This window comes from Plectropomus leopardus, chromosome 16 (genome assembly GCF_026936395.1).
Source record: "Plectropomus leopardus strain MGB_pleo_1.0 chromosome 16, ASM2693639v1, whole genome shotgun sequence".
Taxonomy (NCBI): Eukaryota; Metazoa; Chordata; class Actinopteri; order Perciformes; family Serranidae; genus Plectropomus; species Plectropomus leopardus.
The window spans coordinates 28,522,928-28,538,430 of record NC_142191.1 but is presented as its reverse complement, the minus strand read 5'-3'; the positions used below and the strand labels follow the sequence as shown (position 1 = coordinate 28,538,430).

The window sequence follows — 15,503 nt, the reverse complement described above, 5'->3', positions numbered from 1 at the left end:
TGGGAGGACAGTCTCTGTTTACTGCTATTCCATGCTGTCGTCTTCCTGCTAATATCAGGAACAAGGGTGTAGGTCTCGTTTTAATGTTGGAGGTGATGCATATTAAATTGTGAGTTTGGGCATCCTCTGCCAGAAAATTTTGAGCATCAAAGACTTAATTTCTTGTATTCCAGGGTCCCCACTTTTATTTGTGGTGGCCTGCCACAATTACATCATCTGCCACCACATATTGACTTTATATTTTTGGAGCTGGACCTTTCAAAAGGAGGGCTATTGGAATACATATACCCTTCAGTAACTGATTGTTCTTCACGGGTTTGTGGCTGCGACTGATTCATTTCATGGTGTAAATGTGGGGGATGTGCCCCCTGCCTCCTCCCTGAAATCTACACCTGTGATTAAAAAAGATATGATGGTGGTGTTGTTGGTTCTGGATACTCTAAAACAAAGAGAAAAGGCTTTTCATCTATCACAGGTCATTCTCATGTTCTTTCTTGGACAGCTGTGATCTCATTAGTTGCAGACTGAAAGGTCAACACCAAATAAAGTTTACACTAATTGAACTTTGAGCACTGCGGTGAGGCATAAAACCCAAGCCAACAGCCGAGGTAATGCTACCTCAGGATTTCGGATCTTCACTCTGTCAAGAGGAAAACAATGATTAATTCTGCCACTGATCACATGTAGAGGTCCAAACACAATGTCTGCACATATATGTATACTATTCAGTTATTCAGTTATTTAACTTGGGGCAGAGCAGAACTTCAGGTGCATTGAAAGTAAAACTATTCATTCTGCTGGGTCTAAAAGTTTGCATTCACTCACAAACAGCTGCTCCCCTCGTCCAGTCAATATTTCTGTAAGAGCAAGTTTGAAAAGAGTCAATAGGTGTTGCTGGATCAAACGGTTCTACATCAAACGGTTCTAGATCAAACAGATCTAAGAGGAACTGCTCACTTGAGACCTCCCCTGAGGACAACATACCTTCAAGGGCTTTGCATTCGCACTGCCAGTTGTAACACTACAGTGACTATCAAAGATTCTTATTTTTGGCTTTGATAGTTTAAAATTGCATTATACAAGCCCTGTCACATGTATGCTCAGTAAAGCATGGACTTCAGTGTGAGTCCGTTTGCTTTTGGGCTCTTCCAGTTTGTCGTTACGTTGTATTTTGTGTTGTGGTTTACACAGCTAATCGATTTTTTAAAAGTGGCATTTGCCAATGCTGCATTGGCTCTTGTGTTTGCAATTGCTGTACCTCACTCACAGTTCCCCTTGTGATGGGAGATTAACTACTCTGAAAGGGAGCTATAAAGTCTCTAAAACTGTAAACTGTAAAAAGTTGGGTTCTTAGAACTTAGAAAAAGCTCTTCCGGTCTGAAACCGTCTAATCAAAACTTGGAAAGACAAATGGTATTTTGTAAGAAACACCAAAGGAGGAAATACTTCATTTGAAGTGTTCCTCTTTAAAGGATGTCTTTATTGTTTTGTCAAGACAGGGAAAGTATCAGAACCGCAAACGTGAGGAGTGTGAAGGTCATTTCTTTTACTTAATTCCCACACAGTTTCAGTATTCTGAAAACTCTATTATAGACTCGCTCACAGCCGCCCACACACATACACCTCCGTATGTAAAAGACTCTGAAGAATTCTTTGTGCAGTTAAAGACTTCCTATGGCATCCCAAAACCCTGACAATCCTCACCTCACAGCCCTTTCTACAGCTCAGCCGCCGACCCCAGCCCGGCCCTGTCGGGAACGTCCGGCTGGCATTAGCGCAGTGCTTTGTGCGCCGGGATCATTGTTTATGTAGGGAATATTCCTACTCAGGATATCCTTTATGTTTGACTGAGCCCAGGCTGCTCTGCAGAGGAACTCAGCATTTCCACTCAACTTAGCAGGAGTCCTCTCCCTCAAAATGTGGATTATTTTCTGCGCTGTATAATCCAAATCCACTCAGTGGCAGAGGAGCAGAGAGGGGTTTAGCTTTTTAATTTTCTCCTGGTGGGGGAAATTTGGACATAAGCCTCTCCTCCCAACCTCTGTTATAACACAGCTGCCTGGCTTGTTTGCAACAATCACCCCCCTCAGTCGCACTGCAGAGGAGCCCAAATTGCATTTGGCATCAGGATTGGTATTGATTATCATTTGATCTTTTGCTGATGTCATTTCCCCACATGGAAATTCACAGCTAGTCCCATGACCTTACGTAACTAATTGAGTCGGATCCCAGCAGACAACTCTGAGATGAATCAATAAACCAGTTTATACCTAACGCCTACCTCTGCTAACCTAATGGAACATTCGAGCAGCACAAACCGCAGCTGTGATGCATTCAGGGTCTTGTTGTGTTGCGACGGTTAGAAAACCAAAGTGTTTCAATCAGACGCTGTCTTTTGAACAATCTGCTCTCGCCTCTCTCTGTTTGTTATCACATGAACAGCAGCAGGTTCGCTCTATCTGCAGTCCTATCAGCGAGAGCCTCACATGCCCTCTTAATATCAGCACTGTTTCCCAGAAAGCCTCAGTCTGCTGAGAGCATCTGAAGTGAAATGACTTTAAAAAAATGTGATCAAGAGAGTTTAAGTGGACTTTGAAGAAGTGCCCACTCAACTTCCATTTGTCAAACACTCAGAGGCATGAAACAGCTTAACAGCTGCAGTCACCTCAGACCTCAGCAAAACACTTTGAGTGTCTTATTTCTGCGCTCATGTGCTCGCTGATGAGACAAGACAAATCAAACTTCGTGAGTCAGATAGAAATCCAAACCGTCTCAAGGATATTTCCAGTTATGCATTTTTTCAGAATTATTGCCATCATTCCTAATTGTGAAAATAACTTTGTTCTCACTAATTTAATTGTTGAGATCGTGATTTTCAGCGACATAACTTAAATGAAGTCTAATCTTGCAAGAAACACGAGTCACACAATCGGGTTGGACAGGTTGGAAACAAACTCAAAGATGAAGTGCTAACAAGACAAACAATGAAAGTTTACCTAGATATCTGTGCACACACATTTGTCTGGGATAATGGGGGTTTATTTTAGGGGCCGATATTGGTTTTTGAGGGCCAATACTGATACCAGTTATTAGAACTTATTAATGAGGCCGATAACCAATATTTAGAACTCATATGTCTTTAACAGTTAAAATGAAAATATTTCTGTCGAAATTTGGAGTTCGGAATATAACAAACTCCGACACAAAACTTTGTTTAAATGCCTTTAGCAAATGTTCAATCAAAACTGAAATCTGTAATATCATAAACAGCAAGTTCCCAGCAACTTTTTTTTTTTTTTTCAAAAAAAAGAATGAATAAAAGTAGCTTCCTGAGGTTAAAAAAGTTAAAGTTCCTTCCATGCAGAGACTTTCTTTACATGTTTGTAATACGCAAACTTTTTCAATCATTAACTTTATCAGCGATCATTAAAATATGCCAAATATGGCCCCCAGTAATCGGCCAGGCCGATAATCTGTTGATAGTTTATTTGCATTTTGCACGCACTCACTTTCAATTGTTCAGACTTTCAAAACAAGTAGTTTTGATCTATAAACTGTTATAAACTGTTTTTTTAATATCGTAGTTTGACTAAATAATATTGACTCAAGGTCTGCTCGCTTGCTATTTCCAGACCTTTAATCACATCTAAGGGTCTTTGTGGTCCTGATCTACTGATGAAAGAGGGACTAAACCCCAAAACCACTTTTTTTCAGTTGGAAACCATCGTATACTGATACTTTTATTTATATCCTTACACTCCATGCTGTAGTTTATTATTAACAGTGTCTATAAATTTGTTATACAAGGGAGATGACCCAGTGTCTTGATAGTCTTTGAGGAACATTATATAAAACCATGAAAAAAAACTGACTTTTAAACTTTTTGTAGTGTTATTATTAGGTTTGTGGCTGCCATCAATGTTTGTTATTGTTGTCACTCTACAGATGGTTTGTGAAAGCTATCGTGTGTCACAGATGGCAAATTTGATTAGTTCTTTGATGAATTGTTTGATTCCTCTGTTTCAGAAAACTTAGACTGTACTCAGACCAATGGGAAAATGCCAACCTTCTTTCTAGAGATACAAAGTCAGGGCTTGTTTTCTAGATGACATTATTGTTTTTCAGAGCTGAATTCACTCATTTTGATATGTGCTGTGGTAGCAGTTAAGGACGTTTTCCATTTTTGGAGCTAAAGGATTAAGGGATGGTGGTATAAGGGGGTTGACTTGATAGCTTAGAAAGTTTACACTTTTTTTAAGACGCATTTTGGTGATCCAAGCAGAAGTGGGCAGCGGAGACACATCAAAGTTCACACCTGACCACTTGTGACCACAGACTCGGTTACTGTCTATTCATGCTAGAGGGTCAAAGGTCCCCGCGCACATTTATTACATTATTCTCTTTGTAGCTGCTTACTATAGTAACATTAGCTGCAGTATCAAACGGCCTGAGATATCACTGTTAGCAGAAGTGAACTTGTCTCCTTCTGTAGGTCAAAACGATGGACGGTCACTGAGCGTTAGGGCACTGTCACCACCAAAAGAACCATCACGTCCTGCACCGTTGATGTAGTCCTTGTTGGGGACATATTAGGACATGTCGTCAAACGCTGCAAAGACCACATTGTCAAGTACAAGGTATAAGGTAGATTTATTGTCATTTTTTCTTAAATGTGCTTTAAGAAGAAATTAAATTGAAGTTGATCCTAAATCCTTCTACATCTTTTTGGCGACAAAGGAGGAAGCCTGGGGAAAGAAGCTGCTCCGTAGTCTGGTGGTTCAGCAGCAGATACTTCTGTATCTTTTTCCAGATGGCAGCAGGGTGAACAGACTGTGACTTTGAGTTAGTTAGTTAGTTAGTTAGTATTAAGCACTGTCAAATTGTGATCTGACTGCCCAAGACACATTTTAAAACAAAGTCTAAACAGGGTCTTTTTTACTCAGTTTTCATGTATCACAAATGAAAAGAAATATGAATTCAGTAAATGACAAGAGGGCACTCAGAACAAATCCAGTGTGGTAGAGGGTATATTGGGGTATAAATGATATACTGACCTCTTTTTTTGTCCCTTTACAGTATAGCCACCTGTTATCCAAAAGGCCATTGACATATATTAAAGATTATACCCTCTTCCTCTTTAGTAACCCACTCATCTACCTAGTAGTACACCCGTCTCATCAACTACCACTACAAAAATGCCAGAAACCTTGTAGAATTCCGGTCCATTATTTTTTGTCATTTGTCACTGTCTGTAAAAAAATGGCATAAAAATGCCCTAAATTATAATTGTGACCAGAAAACCTGAAAATGTAGGTAGACATATCAAAAACATTAGCTTCATATCTGTCTGCAGGGTTGGAGGATTATAATCGACATGGGTTAGGGTTCCTCACCTCCAGGGGGCTGCTAGCAAGCATAAAGCCAAACAGTGTCCTTAAGAAACCCTGGTATCCTTTTCAGTGTACAGATGCTGTGTTTTATTATGGTGTCCGTATACTGCAAAAGTACTATATATAGTATATAGTATAGTATAGTATAGTATAGTACCGTAAAACACAAGCTGCTGTACTGTAGTTTTAGGAGACACCAGTATCCTCAGTACTCTGCCATTAAGAGGGGATTTCTGTAAAGTTATATCCATCCTAAATGACATTCCTAATTTAGTCTGAAGGAAACACAGCCAGCATATGGGTTGAACATCACCTCTGTTTACTGAAGCCTCAGTCAGCAGAACTGTATTTAGTGCAGTCAGTTGGATTACATAACCCCAGTACTGTAGTTTCACACTTAGCTAGTTTTGCACTGACAGATTACAACTTTCCACAACTCTCTCGCTGTAGTGTGAAAATTATTTTCTCTTATCACCACAGAGGCCAACAGCATGAGGGAAGTTGTGGATGTCAGCTTTATGGAAATTCTTTTTGCAAAAACCTTAAGTTCAACTGAGGATTTGGGATGTGAATATTATGTAAAATCACTTTTTAGTACCTCTCTGCAAACGCATTCAGCTCCGTTTCAGCCGCTGGGATGCCCCCAGTCTGGTCTGTCAGCAGAGGTGGCCATCGGTGAGATAATGTTGGAATGACTAAAAAGGCTTTTCAGGTCACTGGTCTTTATCTAGAGAGGCTTTAGCCTGCGTGATGGGAGTCAAACTGGACTGAGGCAGCCAAAACCCCAGTTTCTGTCACTGGACCATTCAGTGAAGCAGTTTGTGGGTTTAGTGTGGCTCTAAGGATCCCACAACTCATTTATTCCTTCACTAAAGGTATGTTTTTCTGTTTGTGACACGTAAAAGGGTAGTTCAACACTTTGAAATCAGAGGAAATTGGCTTGATTTTTTTTTAAATACAGGAAGAAGGCAATGAGCACCTGAACAAGAAATGGCTTAAAAACTAGCAGGTACTTAAAAAAAATGTTCCAAAAAACAATACTGAAAATAAGCACAAAAAAAGAGTTTAAGTTTTAAAAAAAGCAATGGAAAAACTTTACCCTAAAAAAGTGTAAAAATATATATATATATTTATATTATAATATCATATTTATAACAAAATATGAGTAAAGTTGTCACCTTCTAACTTTTTTCTTTTTTTTTTCTTGCCGAGTTGGTCCTTGCCTTTTTCCCAGGTGTGCAAAAGAAATCAAACCCATTTTCTTTGGTTTAAATGCTTCTGAAAGGTGTAAACAAAACTGATGTCGATCCAGGTTCTAAAGGGTTAACAGTTTGATTTTTTTTCTCCACCTCACTTGTGTTGTTAGACTCCTGCTGCGATCTGTTAACACATCCTATAATGAGCCTAAATTCCTTCATCACGTTTGCAACACGCAAGCAAAAAGGCAGGAGCGTAAGGCTGAGAAAATACTCCAGCGAGAGAAAGTGCTGCTGGGAGATATTCAAATGAGTGCTGCTATTCTTTTTTTTATGTGTGTGATGAGGGCAAAATTAGTCAGATTAGTGGAGGGGAGGGGATAAGAGTCAGTGGAGAGAAGGTGACTTGAGGTACTTTGTGAGTAGAAATGTGATTCTGCAAAAGATTATTCTGCCATTATGAAGCCACTTCTACCGCAGCAAAGCTGGAGAGGCAAAGAATAGCAGAGAGCAAAGGTTACATGATTACAAGACAAAAGGGGTTTATCGCTTATATTAACTTGTTCCTAAGATGTGTTGTCTGACAGTAGGTGCGTTTCAATGAACCTGTCTTTATGCACATTTTAGCTGTAATATTAGTCGTTCAAAACTCTCTATTTCCATTGTCCTGTGTGCTCTGTTTTTATATATTCAGTAGTTTCCGTCATTTGAGGTTTCACTTGCGTTCCTTTAGTTACGTCTTCTTGTTGTGTCTTCTGCTGCAGTGCTGTAGAGTGGGTGCAGGATGAATCCTAAAAACCAGAAATGTGTTAGCATGTTAACACTCCCGACTCCCTCGTCTTAAAGTTGATGGGTTTTTTAATGGGTTTATTGGTTAGACGGCTGAAATTAAGTTAACACAAGCTTAAGAGACTTTTCATGTTTTGTTCTACAACATAAAATACATGAGTAAATACCCCACTCATAAATTTTGAAGCCTTCAAGTGTCATCACAGCAAACGCGGCTTTACCCAGAAGTGCAGTTAATTTCGAGCCTAACTTTAGCTTTTTACCTTTTACAGTTGCCTTTAGGCCTCAAAAGTCCTGACAGTGGAGTATAGTTGTGAAAATTATCTTGCTGAATCAAATGTATAATTTTCATGAACTTTTTGTTTTGTTTTGTTTTCTGTTGTTTTTGTATTTTTGTTTTCCCTCAGAGTTTATTATCTGCAATAATCTAGAATCCCATTGGAAAAATCCCACAGGCTTTTTGATGAGGGAACCAGCGTGACTAAAGAATTAGCACCAGCTACTGCTTATCCTGATGAACCCACTTCAATTTTTGAGAAACACTAGTGGATGATAAGCTGCATAAATTTTCATTTTCTTTTCCAGATTTCCTGAAAACTTGTGCTAAATTTGGATTGAAACGCGACTGCTAACTGAAGTGTTTTCTGAACGACCATATTAAAAGGCTGAGCATAAGGCATGCGTGACTAGCGTGACTCTCACTGACGTCTGTAATGATTCTCAGTCTTTTTGCAGTCGTTTTTAGTCAAACTTAGTAGGCTTGATGCAGTGAATTGATTCTCTATTTAGGATTGCCACAAAACTTGTCACAGATCACAAGTCAGGTGATCACTAACAATATTATGATTTATCCTGTGGGGACCATGAAAATGTCATGATTATTAATTTGACAGTAGTTGAGATATTTTAGTCAGGATCAAATTGATGGATTAGCCGACATTGCTATCCCTAAAACCTTGTCACTAATGTGGTTAAAATTAATGTAAAAGTGTCTAAATCAGAAACATGACCAGTGGAAATTTACAGTACTTGAGTTTAATTCATGGGAAATCCTTCCATGGTTGCCTGCGTCCAGTCGATTTAATCATGAATCATCAGCTGTAAAATTTGATGAGTTCCCATTAAAGTCAACATGACTGACTTGCATTCTAATGTGAGATTGATCCTCATTTACTCAGTGTCCTGCAGCTGCCTGTGGGTCATCAAGTTAAACGTGATTCTGAGCTTCATTTTCTCTGGCTAATCTGCCGCACGCTGACTCTGTGTTTCTGCCCCTCCTGCAGGAGTCACCCTCTTTGTGGCACTTTATGACTACGAGGCGCGGACAGAAGACGACCTCAGCTTCAGGAAAGGAGAGCGGTTCCAGATTATCAACAGCACGTAAGTCGCCGCAGCTGCTTATCGGACAGCCTGCACTCGGGAGGAATGCAAGTTTCCTATTTTATCACTGTCTTTAAAAAAAGAGCACGGTGCTGCTGGGAGGGGAGCACACAGGACAGGGCGTCGCATTTCAGCTGAGGCAAAAGTGGCAGCCTGTATGTGAGAAAATAAATGTTAAAATGTTTCATAATCTCTAGCAAGACAGAGCGTAAAATATTTGCTTAACATGATGGAAGTATAAAATAATAAAAATAATGTTACAGCCAACCAGGGAGCCCTAAACACTCACGCCAAATTAATATATATATATAAAAAAAAGCGTGAAATTCAATTAAAAAAACAAAAAGCTGGCTGCAATGTTTATCGGTTACAATATTAAAGGGCGCAAAGCATTTCATATGAAGTCAAAGTGGTGGCTTGAACATACAGTGTAACAATCTGCAGTAAACACAGTTTATTTAAGGTTTTACACAGGGTGGAGCTCGAGCTCCAACCGCTGTGGCACCGTGAGTGTGGTGTTCCTTGAAGACTTCACTCTGAGTGTGGACAGGAAGTGCCCTGTTACACCCACAGTGATGTTGGCTAATCTTTCTTTCAGTAGGCAGAAGTGCAGAGTGTGTGTGAGTGAGTGTGTGTGTGTGTGTGTGTGTGTGTGTGTGTGTGTGTGTGTGTGTGTGTGTGTGTGTGTGTGTGTGTGTGTGTGAGAGAGAGAGAGAGAGCAGAGGCATGATGGTCTGACAGCTCTTTAACCATCCTGGCTTCAGCTCACGGATGGTTTTCTTTTCGTTCTGTCGGCGGGAGGCTGAGTCTCGGCGTGCTGGAGTGACCCTCAGTCAGCTGCCTGTCTGTTGTGTTTGGGTTTCTGCAGTGGTGCAGTGACATTTGAAGAGGCGGGGAGACTGCTGGGTCTCTGCTCTGACCTTATTCTCCTTTAGATTTCGTTGTAATTAGGCTGCGTGGTGCATGTACTGTGCAGTACTGCAGAAGGACAGAAGATTTACTGTGACTCCATTGGTTCATAATTAAATTCATCACCTTTATGTAGTAAAAGTGGGAATCACCAAAGGCCCCATGATACAATAATATCATAATACTTAAGTCATGACACAAAATTATTACGCTTTTAAGCTTTTTGTAAAATGCTGAGTATTTAGATAAAAATACGTAATGTTTTGATTTATTTATTTCTCAGTCTGTTCATCTCACTTCAGTCATTTTTATTATGGCAAAATGTGTGTCTCTGTGTGGACTAAAAAAATATTTTATTATTTTAGCATGCTACCAAAATTTTAACTTGTGAAAATTCTTACAAATCTAAGCATTTTATAATATTCTGAGTATTATGATAACAAATATTAAATATATCAGATAACTTAATAGGAAATTATTTTGAAGTTATACTGGATGTTTTTGCGGGCTTGGAATCATGAGCTCAGTATTTTTTTAAATCCAGGCCACGTAGCCTGTAGCCTTAGAGGTGAAATCTAGGGCATAAAAAAAAGCACAGAAATTGTTTTCCGTGCCTTCCTCAGCAGAAATCACACCCTTAGCTAAGTGTTAATGCATGTAGTTCTTTTGATATCTTATGGATATCAGAATAATATTTACAGTTTGTAACTTTTATAGAAATAACTGTGTTGTATTTTTTTAAATTTCACTGTATCCTTATAGCAGTACGTGTGACAGATAGTCTGAACAAAAAATGATGTTCCTTTTCCTCCTTGTAGTGCGTCTGTTGGCATCTGCAAGAATCTACGTGCCGATCAGTCTAGGCAGCGCTGATTGCCTTTTTTGCACTTCTGTTCTTTTCAGAAACGTATTTTAGCATACTGTTTAGCTGTAAAGCAAGAGTTTGCTTCGGCCAGTGGGTGGTGATTCATTTTGGCTGTTTTAACTGTTTTCAGCATGGCATAAGGGTCACAAATGTTCTCATTGAAAGCTAAACAGTACACTAAAATATGTGTCTTTTATAAATTAAAGTTACCTACTACAGCTTTAACCCATTGAAACCTGAGCGAATTGGCTAAATTTCAAATAGCAAACATGTAAGTCGATGAATAACTTCACAAGAATTACCCAAAATAAGCAAGGAATTTGTAAAAAACAAAAAAGAAAGAAATAGAAAGAAAATTTAAAAACTCAATGACATGGCTAACATATAAATATAATTAACTTTAAATATAAAATTAGAATTAAATAATTATTTTCATATATATACATATACAGTATGTATACAGTGAGGCAGTAAGAAAATCACTGTGCTTTCACACACACATACAGAGTCCCAAATATAAAATGTTTATGCTAAATGAGTCTTACTGTACTCTACTGTACACAGCTGCCTTATCACCTCTGCATTTGGCCCAGCAAGGTCAGTCTTCCTCCTCACCACACCCAGTTAGCATCCTGTCCCAGCGTCTCGCACATTCCACCACACACCTCGGCCCCTGCTGGGCCTCAGCCAGAGCAGGAAGACACCGTCATTAGCGCCCAGACTCCCTCCTCTTCCTCCTTCTCTCCTCCTCCTCCTCCTCCTCCTCCTCAGCAGGGGCCAGACAGAGCTGCATCTTCACCCCTTTCCTCCCCTCTCTCCTCCCTCATCCTCCCACGCCTCACTGCTTCAACCAGCCTTAAACGTCTTCTAGCTGCCCACACTGACCCCTGCTGGACAAAGGAGGTAAAAGCCTCCTCATCTGCTCCTCTAGAGTTGGCAGGAAGTGACTGACAGATGTCCCGAGCAGGCGGGGCTCACGTGAAGCACCAGAGATCCCGGCACCGCCGCCTCAGCTGACAGAAGGCACTGTTGTCCCTTTTTTGTTTTGTCATGGCATCCTCCAGGAAACGGGGCTCCATCTCTGAATGTTTATAAGGCTCCGCATTCAGCTCAGGCTTTTTATAACCGGCTGCGAGCGTGTTATTGTGAAGCTTCATCAGACATAATCAGGAAATAGCTCCTGTTTTTACTGAATGCTACAAGTCTGCGCTGTTAGTAAATTAAATTGTTCAGATTCTGCTGCAGGCTATGAATAAACACTGTGGCGTTGTGAATGGCGGTACTGTACGGCTCCTCTCAGTCAACACAGTCCTGTGTTTAATTACTCTCTCATCAGCAGTCACTGTGGGGAGAGAGGATTTGAATCCATTTGGAGACAGGAGGGAGGCGCTTTGTTTACTCTTGTTGTTGCTTTTCTGTCTTTTTGCGGTGGAGCAGAGTTGGTTTAAGGAGGTTTGTTTCTGGAGACAAAAGAGGCAGCGGGACAGACTGGGGCCCGCCCCGTCTGTTTATGTCTCCACGCAAACACACATACCAACACATCTTTGCACATCTTGCCCCTGCATACTTTTCTCTCTCACAAGGCCGATTGTTGAGACTCCATCTCTTCCCCTCCCCTCGCCTCCCTCCTGAGGGATCCTCCATGAACAAAAGGAAGCAGGCCTGTTTCTGTCGTCCCCAGGCGATCCCCCCTCATGGCTTTATTCAGCAGAAATGAAGGACCAGCAACACCCCACACCCCCCTCTTCCTCCACTCCCAGCTCTTTAGCATCTCTCTCACACACCCAAAGACATTCCCTCCTGGTGCGTTAGGGATGTGATAGAAACAAGCACGGGGTGGTACAGTGTGTCACAGAGACATTGTCAAAGCAGGGGGATGGTGGGGAGGAAATGTACATGAGTGATTGTGCATTCATGTGTAAGCATTGGTAATGATGGTAAACCACGACTGCTAGCTGTCCCTTAAGGCAGACAGATACTGATGTGTGTGAAGTGGAGAGCATAGGAATGAAGAGAGGAGGCGGGAGGAAGAGAGGAAAGAAATGTGAGACAAGTGCTACAGATAAATGGTGAAGAGTGTTTGTAGGACTGTGATTAAAGATAAATGGATGGCACATAGAAAACTCTACCTTTAGCTTGTGTACTGCCTCATCCATCTCTATTTTAGTTCACAGATACTTTGCATTATCTATGTTTCTGTGCCTCCATGCGGGCATAACCTTGGCTGGAGGCATTGTGTTTTCAGGTTGTCCTTCCCTCCACTTCATTCTTGTGAACATAATATCTCAAGAACACCTTGAGGGATTTTCTTCAAATTTGGCACAAATGTCCACTTGGACTCAAGAATGAACTGATTAGAATTTGGTGGTTTAAGGTCACTATAACCATGCGTCCCTCTCATTCTCGTGAATGCAATGTCTCAAAAAGGCCTTGAGGGGATTTCTTAAAATCTGGATCATGGAAGTGCAGTTAACTGGCCTTATAATACGCCAAGGCCAATAGTGTTAGTAAAGAGCAACAGCTGCTCCAGTCAGTCACATGCCTTAGTAGCCTCAGTAGACGATGACACTGCAGTGCATCATGGTCTACTAAGACCCTCTGTGTGTTTATAGATTGATCTATTTGCTTCCTCTTCAGTGAATCTGTACTTGTATGAGTGGTGAACATTGGTAAAACCTACTGTTTACAGTCCGTGTTCAGGTTTATCTGCCTTCAAACCAAAGATGCTTAAAAGGAATTAAAGGAACATTTTGAATAAATAAGTGTAGAAACAAAGGAAATGCAGGACTTTCATATGGGACGTACCAGAGACCAGGTCTTCGTCTTTCCAATAGAGTTCTCAACTTTGAGAGTCTCTGCCGAGGAGCATTAAAGCTATTCTGGAGGCTTATGATAGACCAACACCTTACTAAGACACTTACTACTACTACTGTTTCAATTGTTACCAATCTGTGCATGAAGATATTGGTAGTGTCATATCTTTTTTGTGTTTCAACAGTTATTGACAGGAGTGAAATCAACACCAAATATTACGTCTGGCTGGAAGTGTTTTACGATTGATTTCTTGTCTAGGCTGGACATGGACAGATAGGAACTAACAAAAAAAAGTTTGCTACTAACATTTGTAATCTGGGGACTCATGCTGCCACAGTACCCCTTCTAAAACCTGTCAAATATCAATAATGTGGCAGATAATGGAGATATTTCCATGCATCCTAATGCTGAGAAAGTTCAGTGTCACATGCTAATGTGCCTCACAGGAATGTAGCCAAATATATTGAATCTCAGCTTTTAAAATGGAAAGATATGAAGCAAGAGGAGGTAGGGTGGAGTTTTTGAACTCAGTGCGGAGAAAATATGAAATGTGAGGTTGGGAGGATGATGGAAGATGAGTAGCGGAGCGAATGTTTGAGGCGCAGTGAGGGACGGATGAGCCCAAAGAGAGCTGCTGGTTGTTAGAGAGGAAGAGATGCACAGAGGACATCAGAAAGAGACACTAATGGCTGTGTGGGTGTTCAGGCTGAGAGGTCTTTAAGGAGCCTCTCCTCCTTTCTCCTCCTCTTTTCCCTTTTCACCTTGTAGACATTTAGCAGACGCCCTTTTTCAAAGCGGCTAAACTTAAGTGTATGCGTCACAATCGTCACACATCAGACGCCGAGCGCAGAGGCTGAAACAGCATGAAGAATGTGGAAGATGTCAAACAGTTCAGCTAGTTTTTTCTGTCTTGTAAAATACTGGAATCAGGATGTGGTTAGCTTCGCTTAGCAGGATAAAAACAGCTAGCATCTGGCCATAGTAAAAAAAAAAACAGATGATGGCATAGACACAGATGTTATGCCAATACTTAAAATAGCCAGTAAACAGTCCATTAAACATAAATATCACCCCTTAACTTCATTTATATCGTCCAATCATTTGACCTCTAGAACATTTTAAGCAGCTCCCATAGAATTATACAATTTGACTGCTACTACTGAAAAATAATTCTTGTATTTCTCTCTAAATGTAAAGAAGATTGATATCAATCTCATGTTTATGGATTACCTAAGTACAGAGCTGGAGTCATGACATGTTTAGCCTAGCTCAGCAAAAAGACTGGAAGCAGGGGGAAACAGCCAGCTTGACTTTGTCAAAAGTAAATAAATATTTCTACTGACATGTCTTCCTAATTCTCAAGTTATACCTTGGTGAAACCATAAGAGAAGACAAAAACAAGTTTATGTTGTAGAGAGAACAGTAAAGCTGTACTGCTGTTGTTACCTAAAAACAGCTGAAGCATACAAATCCTTCAAAAAGGAAAATTTGTCCTTTTCACATTGCTGTCTGTACAGGTTAAACAAATACGATACAACCTGCTAACTTGTGACGTTTGGAGTTCATGTTGAAGGGTGCTTTCTCCATATATTTGATTGATTGATTGATTAGTTTATTTAAGTGTCATGTACTTAATTGTATATATATATATATATGTATGTGTATATATATATATATATATAAATCATTTATTCCCCTTAGCATGTACAGTTTTAGCATGTATTTTTATTATAGACAGACCCGATGCTGTCTTTCTACAGCCACATTCTGCCCTCTACTTTACTCCCTACAGACTCACTTGATCCTGCATGTTTTCCACACTAACAGCAGATCATCAGGGAGCGAGTCAAACTGCGGCTGTGCTTTGACATCTCCACTGGCACAGATCATGTGTGCACATCAAAGTATATTAATGTGCTTCCTCTGTTTCTTCTCTTTTCCCTTTCTCCCGATCCCCTCTCTCTCTTTCTTTCAGTGAAGGGGACTGGTGGGATGCTCGCTCGCTCACCACTGGTGGCAGTGGCTACATTCCCAGTAATTACGTGGCTCCAGTGGACTCCATCCAGGCTGAGGAGTAAGTCGTTTGTGTGTGTGTGTGTGCGTGTGCGTGTGTGTGTGTGTGTGTGTGTGTGTGTGTGTGTGTGTGTGTGTGTGTGTGTG

General features: G+C 40.5%; 1 protein-coding gene across 4 annotated transcripts in view; it reads left to right on the top strand.

The window, feature by feature from the left end:
* The window catches only part of fynb (FYN proto-oncogene, Src family tyrosine kinase b), a 99,989-nt gene that overhangs the window by 56,574 nt on the left and 27,912 nt on the right, over positions 1–15,503 (top strand). For all 4 annotated transcript variants that reach the window (XM_088089063.1, XM_042503249.2, XM_042503250.2 and 1 more), the window contains 2 exons: positions 8,659–8,755; positions 15,319–15,417. In XM_088089063.1, the coding sequence (XP_087945189.1) occupies positions 8,659–8,755; positions 15,319–15,417 (196 nt within the window). The remainder of the gene's footprint in view (positions 1–8,658; positions 8,756–15,318; positions 15,418–15,503) is intronic.